Source organism: Lissotriton vulgaris, chromosome 7 (genome assembly GCF_964263255.1).
Source record: "Lissotriton vulgaris chromosome 7, aLisVul1.2, whole genome shotgun sequence".
Lineage (NCBI taxonomy): Eukaryota > Metazoa > Chordata > Amphibia > Caudata > Salamandridae > Lissotriton > Lissotriton vulgaris.
Genome location: NC_141695.1, coordinates 827,472,881 through 827,484,741, shown reverse-complemented (window position 1 = coordinate 827,484,741; position 11,861 = coordinate 827,472,881). Strand labels below are relative to the sequence as shown.

At 45.1% G+C, this 11,861-nt stretch overlaps 1 protein-coding gene across 8 annotated transcripts in view; it reads right to left on the bottom strand.

The window, feature by feature from the left end:
• Positions 1 to 11,861, bottom strand: part of TMC6 (transmembrane channel like 6) — a 225,286-nt gene that overhangs the window by 49,519 nt on the left and 163,906 nt on the right. For all 8 annotated transcript variants that reach the window (XM_086931088.1, XM_086931093.1, XM_086931095.1 and 5 more), the window contains 2 exons: positions 11,125 to 11,297; positions 10,419 to 10,500 (listed from right to left, as the gene is read on the bottom strand). In XM_086931088.1, the coding sequence (XP_086787214.1) occupies positions 10,419 to 10,500; positions 11,125 to 11,297 (255 nt within the window). The remainder of the gene's footprint in view (positions 1 to 10,418; positions 10,501 to 11,124; positions 11,298 to 11,861) is intronic.

The window sequence follows — 11,861 nt, the reverse complement described above, 5'->3', positions numbered from 1 at the left end:
ATCAAAGACAAGGAAATGTGTCAGGCGTCTACCTCGGTAAAAACTAGAGAAGAGAAAGAAAATACTTTATATATTATGAGCAGGCTTTGTGATTATCAAGTTGACAAACATAGAACTCATTTTTGGGAAAGCTACAATGCTGCTTTAGATGTTTAGTATGAAATTCAAGAAGAAAAAGTAACATACTCCGTTAATGCTGCGACATTGCATCGGTTTGTTAACTGAAGACACAGATCCCGATTAGAACTATACATGGTTGGGCAAGAAAATAAGAGCTCCTGAGCTATAGTCACACTGTCAACCCCAAAATACAAGACTGTATTCTCTACTGATGACGGTTAATAAACCAGAAACACGTGTCTAGAGATCAGCACTATCTGTGCCAACCTTGGCGAAACACTTGAAAATATCGGAGCGATCTACAAGAGACTGCATTTCTCAGAATGCCAGGGGCGAACCTTGGGTGTGCTCCCACATCCTGTTACCAGTTTGAGTGGACAGAAGCCACTTTCATTCATTTTTTTGTAATGGATTTGACCACAATGTTATCAGAGATGTCTGTCCTTCCAGTCAGCTCCTATTGAATTCACCTGGCAAATAAGGTACAACTTATAAAATAAAAATAAAAAAATGGGATTTGCCAACTGTCTGAAACAATGTGGAAAATATTGACAAGCTGCGTTTGCTGCCTTTGTGAGACTGAAGCTAGCAGAGTTGGGACTGTTAATGAACACGTTACTTAACTTCGTTGACACTCTTTTTGGTCGATACTCTATCCAACCACAGAACCCCTATCCTGTGAATATTCCCAGGTCTCAGGCTGGATCCAGACACTTTAAAGTAGTACTGTTGCATGCTAGTAGGTGGTGAGGGGCTGTGCTTATGTTCTGATCTGGAATCGATAAGTGGAGCTGCTTATAAGCTCCACCCATGCACTCTGATGATTGGCATAATCAGTGTAAAACTCTCTAAGCCTGGGGCTTTTTAGAGGGAAAAAAGTCCAGTTCACAGAACACAAAGATGGGATGGTTGGTTAGTAACCTTCGGTTAGAGTATCCACCAGAAAGAGCCTATCGAAGGTAAGTAACTTGTGCTTTAACCACAGATTTCTCACAGTATAAATAGATAGCACAGAAGTACCTCCCCAAGTGATGAGTGTGTAAACTGGCTCGGACTAAATATTCCTCAAGGACCAAGTATGCAAAATGCCCTGCTTCACGAACCCGACTTATATGGCAGTAAACATATGTACCGACCTTCACGTAACCATCTGGCAAATGTCCGGGACTGTCATTCCGCGTGCAACACCACTGGCTGTGGCAGAATGAGCCTTTATGCCTGTCTACACTGCCTTGGTGTGTCCTGCTGGCCAAAAGGGGCTCCCTGCCCCAGCTTTCAACGCAGCTGGTGCCGCATACGTGCATTTCCAGCACCCAGAGGCGCTTTAAGAAGCAGCACGTGCTCCCGCAGCGCGGGAAGCCCGTCTACACTGCCTTGGTGCATCCTACTGGCCGAGAGGGACTCTCTGCCCCCTCTTTCAACGCTGCTGGTGCCGCATACGTGCATTTCCAGCACCCGGAAGAGCTTTAAGAAGCAGCTCGAGCTCTTAAGCTGGAATGTAGCAGGACTTAAAACAAATAGTGTGGAACCCAGATGGATTAATTTTCTTAAACCATATGATATAGTGGGACTACAAGAGACGTGGGATAGAGAAGATAATTTTGGGCTGGATGGTTATAAATCATATTTTGAGCCAGCATGGCCCTCGGCCTCAGGGAGAGCAAAGGGGGGCCTCCTAATTTTAATATCACTAAAGTTGACAGCAAAACATTGTACTGTGAATACTGGCTCCACTAATTGTTTAGCCGTAGAAATTAACAATGTCAATTCAATGACCAGGGGCCCAGGCTAAAGTGGACAAGTGTAATTCCTGAGCTTTTTCTTCATGCTTTAATGCACAAAGCAGAAAAGAGTTTTAATATGTGTCTTAGCCCTGCAAATGGAGCAGAGGTCTTACTGGCATTTTGCAGAGATTTGTGCGCAGGTGGCATCTGGTCTAACATTGCCCAGTAGAAGACATACTAATCTGGGTGAGAAATAGTTTGACAACGATTGCTCGAAAGCTCACCAAAAGCTTATTTCTGCCTTGGAGCAGGTCCCCAGTGATCGTGCTCTCATAGCCCAATTGAGGCAGTCCTATAAATGGACGATTAATCACCGAAAACCAGAAATTAACGATGAGGTCTGGAATTACCTGCTCTAAGTTGAGGTTCATAGGGAAAGTGCTAGATTTTGGGCTATTGTGAATAAACCCTTTTTTTCAGAACTAAATAATACGCACTTAGAATGTAATATTACGGAGTACCAGTGGTACTCCCATTTTAATACTATTTATGGAGTATCCCAGTATGGGAGGGGCGCTCCAGTTCTTGCTGATCGAGATAGGAGCAACACAGCATTGAATTTTACAGTAAATGAAGTGGAGATGGCCATCATTGAAATGACTAGTAATAAGGTCCCTGGTCCTGATCGTGTTCCGGCTGATCTATATAAACAAACACTGCATCTTTGGGCAAAAATGTTAACTAAACTTTTAAATATGGCTTGTATGTATGGATTTCCGCCACCATGGTCTCTCTCCACCATTATTCCAGTTTTTAAAAAGGGACAGAGAGGTGATCCAGTTTGTTATAGACCTATCTCCCTGATTGATTCCGTGGTTAAGGTTTTAGGTAGAGGTATTTTAAATAAACTTTCTGAATGGTTGGATGACACTGGAAGTTTAACAGAATGTCAATACGGTTTTAGGAAAGGCGAAACAAGGTACGTTACAGCTGGCCTTCATGGATATATCCTCTACCGTTGATCTAGTAAATAGATCAAAGTTATGGACAATATTGATGGACCGCTGCTTAGTCTAATTTTTAGCAGATCTTCATAAGGATCTTTATGCCAGGGTTAGAGTCAGTCAAGGCGGAAAATGCACTAATCAGATTAAAATTGACAAAGGGGTACGACAGGGCTGTATCCTAGCCCCTTTCCTCTTTACACTTGACATAAATAATTTAAACACCTCCCTTAGCACTGCCACTTTAGATATTCCTCGTACAGGAGACAGGGTTATTCCTGCTCTCCTATACGCTGATGATGCGGTTCTTTTGGCCTGCACTGCAGTTGTTCTGCAGAGACTTTTGGATTCATTTGGGTCCTTTATGCAATCCTTGCACCTTATTATTAATAAAACCTGTTAGACTTGGCCCTTTTTGCAGGATCACCCCTAAACTTTTTGCATTTTTCCCAGCTTTTTTCTCTGTGTAGTGTTAGTGGTTTTAGGCCCCTGGGCACTTTAGCACTGTGGTCCAGTGTAAAGTGGGTGCGCTCTGTGTTACTTATTAGTGAGAGTGGCCTGCCCTCCCATAGGAATGCAAGGGGGATTCCCTGCTCAGTGTGTGTCAGTGGTGATTCCTGTTATGAGAGGCGCAGTATGGTCAAGTCTGGTATGTATGGAAGTGTGAGAATAAATGCTGCGCAATGGTGTGCGCCGATTTATTATGACTATGGGAGAAATGCCACTTTTAGAAGTTGGCATTTTTTGTGCGCTATGTGTCTGCCTGCCTGATGTGAATTGCATGTCTGGTTTTGGAGGGACAGGGCAGGCTGAGCCAGACCTGGGTTCAATAGAGAGATATGCAGTTGGAGTATGGGGAGGGGTGACCTTTTGATCTGAGCAGGGCTGTGCCTGGCAAGGTGAATGATGGCTCCACATCCCACTGTGCGGCTGATGGCAGACCCCCTCTTCCTCAAAGGCAGGATGCAGCCTTGTAAACAAAGTGCTCCAGGACCACACCAAACTGGTTCTGGCTGGGCTCAGTGACTTGTGACTTTTGAGAACAAAGTCATTTGGTGGCAGCAGTAAAGGGGCTGTGACCCCATGAAGTTCAGTACGATGGTGCTCTTCTAGGATGATGTGCTGTTCCTGATCCTACTGGGGCATGCTGTTGCTGGGGCCCAGGAGGAACTGCCATGAGGGCCTGCCTCCCTGAGCCCTGCATTGCCCCCTTGATTGCTGAGGACTGTTGCTTTTGGAGCTATGGCTCCCTGCACCCTGTGAGTGCTATATTTTAATTCTTTCCTGGAGGAAGAACGTGTTACTTCTGGATGTCAAGATGAACCTCTATCCGTGTAACGAGCGGGAAAGGACTTTGGAACTTCCATCCATCTTGCTGAACCAACTACCCAAGGGCCTGATTTGAGCTTGCCTCCTGCCAAAGTCTCAGGGACATTAGACTTCACCCATCAGCCGTCCGGATTCCTATGTGAGGGGAGTTCTACTTGCAGGTGAGGCCTCTGGTGAGACTTCAGGGGCCTCTGGTTCTACTGCGGGGCACGCAGGCTGAAAGTCATCGCTATTGTGGGCCGCTGCAGCTGAGGAGTTGTTGCCACTGACAGCCCGCATTTGCCTGTGTTGCCAAAGTCATCTTTATCCCTATTGTGGGCCACCGCAGTTGAGGAGCTATTGCCGCTGGGAGTCCACATTTGCCTGTGTTACCAAAATCATTGCTATTGTGGGCCGCTGCAGCTGAGGAGCTGTGTCGCTGAGTGCCCACATTTTGCCATCCTACGAAAACCATCGCTAACACTATTGTGGGCTGTTGCAGCTGAGGAGCTGTGGCTGCTGAGTGCCCGCATTTGCCGTCCTACGAGAATCATCGCTATCGCTATTGTGGCCCGCTGCAGCTGAGGAGCTGTTCCGCTGAGTGCCCGCATTTGCCGTACTACGAAAATCATCGCTATTGTGGGCCACTGCAGCTGAGGAGCTGTGCCGCTGAGTGCCCGCCTTTAAGCCCCGTACTCTCACAGCTGTGCAGCACTTAGTGCCAGCTGCAATGTTTAGGTGTGCGCAATTGCGCACATGGATTCTGCTGCATTGGCAGCCTCCCTGACACTTTGGACACAGGGCATTTTGAGCCCCTTTGAGAAGTCCAGTTGGCCAGGGGGACTGTTAGGTTTGTAGGGCGCCAGGCCCTAATGTGATTTATGTGGTGCTAGGAAATGTGATTTATCTGCTAGAATTTACGCACCCTGTTTCATGCCTCTAAATGTGGTTTTACGATTATGAGGTCTTGCATACTAAGTTTATGTTTGCGTTATTCTTTACTGTGGTTTAGGTATGAGGTTATTTGCCTACTGTGGTTTATTATAGTGAGATTATTCCCTAATGTGAGTTCTGCTTAGGAGGTTAGGGTCTAATGTGTTTAGACTTATGCCATTATTGTAGAATAGGGTTAGGCTTAAGAGGGTGGCGCAGGATGTATTTCACGCCTAAATGTGATACTATGAATAATATAGTTTGTGTTACAGGATGATGCGGAGTACAGTGTTTGCCAGTAATTACAGGTTGTGTTCTAAGTTTATTATAGGTTCTACATTTACTATCTTTACTAAGAGATGGTTCTGGCAGTGGTCTATGTGGCCCTGTCATGGGTATATAATCCCCTGTAGATATTACCCAGTGCCAGTTGGCACAGTGTATATTTTGCGATTACTATTCTAATGTGTTTTAGGATAATACAAAGGCTATTATTGATATAACCTAGTGTGGAGTTCCTTTTGTGGTGTGCCTATTATGTTGTTGCTGCGGGGTTGTGCAAATGCTTTACACATGGCCTCCAGGATAAGCCTGACTGCTCGTGCCAAGCTACCAGGGGTTATCTTTGGCGTGTAACTCCCTTGCCCTGACTAGAGTGGTGGTTTCTGCCTGGCTTAGGCGCAAGCCCTAGCCAACCAGAAATCCCATTTCTAACAAAACCAAATCGCACACGATGAATATAGGGCAGAAGTCAAAAAAGTGTAAATCTTTTTATTGTGAAGGGGTTGAGTTATCAAAGGTTTCCTCTTTTTCGCATTTGGGAGTTTTATTCGATGAGAGAGGCTCCTGGAATCCCCAGTTAAGGGCGAAAAAACATGCAATGTCTAGGTCCGTAGCTGCTGTACAAGGTTTTGTTTCCCGACTCTGAGCGAAGCCCCTTGAAGCCTTGCTCAAAATGTATAGATCTAAAATTATTGCTATGGCTAAGTATGGGTCTACGATTTGGGGATACAAACCTGTAGTAGAAATTCAGCAAGTTGAAAATAAATGTATGAGATATCTCCTGGCGGTTCCCCAATCTACCCCTACCTATGCTATTCATCAAGAGTTGGGTAGTGGTTTTGTTGGGGACCAAATAGGGCTGGGCCCCGTGGTTTGTTGGATAAAGATATGGATTAACACAGAATTGGCGCTGAATAGTGAAATTGTTTGGGACTGTATAGCGCTGGACAATGCAAGTAAAATCCAATGGACACAATATGTCAAGTCAATGTTAGGTAAACTGGGACGACCTTAACTTTTTGCCACTCCAGAAAAGATTGTGAAAGAGGACCTGGCATGGGTTAAAGTACAATTTCTAAATGTGCGGTCTACAGAAAGAGAGACGTTGGAGATTGTGAAACCTACGGTGAAAGCCCATTTCCTGTTAAAGACAGTCCCACGGATAGAACCGTACTTGACAATTGTCACAAAACCTTTTCACCGATTTGTTTTAACTAGGTTTCATTTCAATCTTATTCATTGTCTTTGAGCAGATGTACAGGGGTGGAGTAGGGTAAATTATTTAGGCCCCTGTACTCGTGACAATTTCTCAACACAGGATACCATATATTTTATAATGTTTTTTTGAGCATTTTAGCTCTATGAGGAGAACGTTTTTAAGTCCTATTTTAAAGGGGAGGGGTTTTGTGCAAGTTAGACCTGCCTTATTATATTCGCAGCTGTTAAATAACCCTTGGGAGATTTTTTATATTGCAAATTTTTTGGTGGCGGCAGTTAGACACAGGAAGAAAGGGTCCTAGAAATTTTAAACTGTTGATGGATTTTAAATATTGATATAACTGTTTTTATTGCCGGATAAATTAAATATGTCACTTCTTTTTATCGGTATTCTTTTACTGTTTGTATGGGGTACATTTTTATTGAACCCAAACTGTATTAACATGATTCTATGTATTCTTCGTATGAAAATTGTTGTTTGATTTGAGCCTGTAAGGCTTATGAAGAGTGCTTCCTGTCTAGTGCATAGCAGATCTTCATGGTTTGTTTTTGCACTCGCTGGTCCTTCTTTGCCCTGGAGAACATCCCAAAGAATCGATCTTCCACCCAATGTGCTTGGTGATATCTATATAAAAAATTAGTGCTCTCTTGGGGTCCAAACAATGGAGTCTCTCACTTCCTCCTGGAGGGATCAGGTGGAGAAAAGAATGTTGAAAGGCTGATAACCTGCCCGAAATGAACAGGAGTGAACACTTTAAGCAGAGAGGAAGCTTGGGTCCTCAACACCTGCTTGTTTGGGAAGAATGTTGTGTGGGGGGATTGACAGAGTACCTGCAGCTCACTCATACCCTGAGCCAATGTTATGGCAATGAGAGACTGTTTGCAATGGCAAGTGTATGAAGGACAGCTGAGCAGTGGCTTAAAAGAGGGGCACATCAAAAAGGTAAGGACTAAATTCAAGTCCCGCTGTGGCATCACAAAAGGTTTTGGTGGACATCTTTCAGGAATCTCATCACCACAGGTGATTTAAATAAAGAAGTCTGATCCGGCAACCGCAAAAAAAAGCAGAAAGATTCAACAAGTAATCTTTTACGGTACCCAGAGCAAGTCCTTGCTGGGCCAGGGATAAAACAAACAACAATCCTGCAGACAACTCGGCTTGTAGTGGCTCAATCTGGTGGGTAATGCCCCAAGCCACAAATGTGTCCCAATGGCTGACTGGCGTTTAGAAATTTTGTAGAGGGATGCTGTGTGACAAAACCGACCAAAAGAGGAAAGTAAAATACAGTCAATTGTTGCCACTCTAGCTCTACAAACAGACATTCAGATTATATGGACCTGGGTACAAGACCTTGCCCTATTGCTGCAACAGAAAATCCTCCCTAAGCAGCAGCTTTATCGGAGGACAGATGCTCATGCCCAGGAGTTCCAAGTACCATACACTCTTTGCCAAAATCCGGTTTTATTATGCTGACTTTGGCCGGGTCGGTGCTGTTCTTTTATAGAAATTGGAGCATGAGAGGTAGCAGCCGCAAGGCTTTCAGGAGTCCCAAACTCTCCTCTAGGCAGAATGCATCTCAGAGGCAGAGCTTTCTTGAGAACTCCAGTACGCAGAAATGCTGACATTAAGCGTTCTTGCTGGTGGTAAAAAGATTGAATCAGGGTTCTCCCCATTCTTGGAAGATGCCCTGCACTACTTCTGGTTGTAACTGCCCTTTGTGGTCCACTAGGCGTCAATGGCTCAGTTTGTACGCCCTGGCGTTTAGAGACCCCGCCAGGTGGTTAACGACCATAGAAAATCCTTGATGCAGTATCACATGGTGGTGATATTGTCTGTGGTAGGCAGGAAGGCGGTGGCAGCTCCTCTGCTATGGCGGAGGAGCGTCACCCCCACTGCCAGCCTCAAAACGTGAAAAATAAAACAATAATAAAACAGGTTTATTATCATTTTATTTTTCATGTATTAAGGGCCGGTGCCATCGTAGGGGCAGTCACGAGCGGGAGTGGTGGGCATTGCATTGGTGCGCATGTCACTTTGGGCGGATCATCTGAGGATGGCCAAAAGGACGTGCAATAAGCTGTGCCCAACCCGAGCTGCATTGCCGGGTTGGAGACAGCAAGCACAGGCTCCCAGGTTCTCTGGGAGTGCAAATTGGGGGCACTCAGGCCAATCCTGATGCTGCTTTAAAGCATGAGAGAAGCATCACAAATGGCCACAGGGGAATCTCAGAGCCTGTGCTGCGGCAAGGACTCCGAGCTGAATAATGGCGGGTGGCAAGTGCCTTCTTTTTTTCCCCTTTTTTTCAGTTTTCCTTGTCGTGCATTGTATAAATTTTTGTCAGAGACAAAGGAGTAGCTCCAGATCTCTGTCTGAAAGCAAGGAAAGAAAGGAACTTACATCAGCATGCATGGATCGCGCTTATATGCGTCACTTTTGGAGCAGAATGACAGCAGCACAGAGCTGCACAATGCCACATACCGGCGTGCAACCGTACCGCTTTAAAGTTTCCAGATCCAGCCTGGCCTATGGGGAATATACCCCATGACTATTCGTGAGGAATCAGCATTAAGAAGTATCCATCAGAATGCTGCTATTCACTGCATACCGCTCTCCTCTAGCCAATGGTTTGTTACCCAGGATATACTACTTTCAGGATGCAGCCTAGATATGCTGTGTTCTAAGGAAGCCAATTTCCTCCATCCGGAAAATGTATTTCTCTTTACGACACCATCTGTGTTCACTCCATTGGCTTCCCATGGAAGTCAGACTACTGTCTATAGTAGGATGTTGAGCTAAGAAAGCGATGATCCTGCAAAATACACCCTAGCTGCTGATAACACTGAGCAGCCAGTCCAGTCGATAACAAGGCCCATCGAAACACTTATTTTACGCTTAAAAGATTCCTTTATTTTGTAAATAAGAAAAGTTGCATTCCATTATCAGACTGGTGACCTTCTTTCGTGATTAGCTTCGCGTGGATCTCAGAACTATTTCTTAATATTTGCATATTCAGAAAAGCTGAAGGCTCATTTAGATTTTTGCTTGAGGTGATTCACAAGGTCACTGTTTTTATTCTTTTGGAATTAATCCTTTTAGTGAACTGTTGTGCTGTGTTTATACTTCATCTCTGATGGAACCTTGAAGATTTGACTCCGTTTGGGTTGTTGGGGGAACTATAGATTCCTTAAAATGTCAGTTGGGGCTTGGTGCTTGGGCTGGCACCATCAGGTCGAGTTGCCGCTGTATTCTTCAAATAAGCGTACCAGTTCAGTTATTGAAGAGTTTTAAAACGATTACATGTTGTTTTCAGGATGTTTTAGAGATGCTGTATGTTGGAGTATTTTAATTTCAAAAATATTTTAGATGACTGTTTTTATACAACTCTCTGGTGCTTCTGATGCTCTATAACTACAAGTCAAAAAATAAAATGACTGGCTCGCATTTACACTTTTTGACTCCAAAAATAATTGGGTAGGGTATGAAGAAGAAATCCAAAAGCAACTCCCATCAAGCCCAGAAAAGCACAAAACGACATTTGATTGGACACTGTACATCGAAGTATGTGCATTTTATAGTAACAAAACTGATGATTACATCAAGTGACTTTCATATCACTCACAACCAGCCAAAAACACTCTATGCAGTTCTAGGGGTGGGGTTCGATTTCTCCAGTGCAGCTCACTTGGTACCAGAAGAACCCACCTCTTATAACGGGCATACCCTCTACCACATTGGCTTAATTTTAGGGAGTTATTTGCTACCATACATTTTTTTCCAGCGAGAGTGCACAGGCACCTTCAATACACGAGTAGGAGACATGACACTCACCTGGTTCTCCAAATAGACGACCTTTCGGCCAAGCCAGTGATAACAGAGCACACCCAGAATGACCATCTTCAGGAGCAAGTTCCTGAAACAGAGAAAAAGCTGCCAGTGACTCCAGAAAGAAAGGAATGTGTGTGCAGAGAGTATCTATGGAGGGGTTGGATAGAAGATTGGTCCACTTGCCTTTGAGCAGGATATACTATATCCTTTTTCCACCAGTGGGCATATCTTACTCTCCCTTGTGCAGAATTCTACTTGACGCTATTCAATGGTGCCCATCTCTCACACACCCCTGCCCACTTGTACTGGACTTCCCAACCTACCTGAGTATACCACCAAACATATAGGATATCCTCCCTTGTGCACAATAACACCCATGCTGGATTTTACTCAATCCGGGCCAATCATGGCCTGCTTTTGAAGGTCAGCCCCATATCCCTGCACAGGATGCAATGTTCTAATCTAGAATGTGAAATTATTCCCTGCGCCCACTGTGCCACATACTCCAACTTGTGCAAAGTCTGGCCTTCTGTGTAGCATCCCAGCCTCTCTCTAGTAGGCTAGCCCCCATACTCTTCCTATGCAGGAAAACACCCCTGTTCATTATACTCCCTGTTGAACAGACTACATCCCTTGTCCAGTGTACGACTTCACAGGTGTTGCACGTGCCACACTCCACCCCCTTCATGCAGTGTAATCCTTCTGGTACCTGCAGATGGCAACGTAGACCTCCAGCCCAGGCGACTCCAGCTTCTCCCACAGGGCCAGCAGGTTGTACACATATGGAAGCAAGAGGTTTAAGAAGCAGACTGCGAGTGGCAGGGGGAGGAACAGCGCCTCCCGCTGCAGGGCAGTGCTACGCCGTTCACGAACAGTGTAATCCTGTGGAGCAGAAGACACCAGGGTCAGTTACTCATTCTCTATATGCAGTATCCTACTGTGTATAATCTTCCTCAGACTTTGGCAGGCCCTTCTCCATACCCAGGCGCTACTGCCTCCCCAACCGAACTCACTCCATTCCCTCAGCTGCTTACTTTCGTTTTGTTGACTGTCTTGTTTAATTGCAGGATTAAAGACTACCGAATATGCTACTTACCAGTATGCATCTGTTCTTGGCATGTAGGCCTGCTGACATTCATATCTGTGCATAGATCGCCGCCTAGTGTTGGGTCCGGATGATTGCACATTGTTGTCCTGGAAGAGTCTTCGAAGTATCACGAGATAGGTGGCTCCTCCCCTGGACTACAGTGCGCATGGGCATCCTCTCCATTCTCAGATTGTTTTTCGCCATTGTGGCAGAGATGGAGTGTAATACAGTGAGTGATGTCCATGCTACATAGTAATTCTGAATGCTACAGCTGCTACAGGCGCCGGGGAGGAGGGTGGGCGATATGAATGTCAGCAGCCCTACATGCCAAGAACAGATGCATACTGGTAAGTAGCATA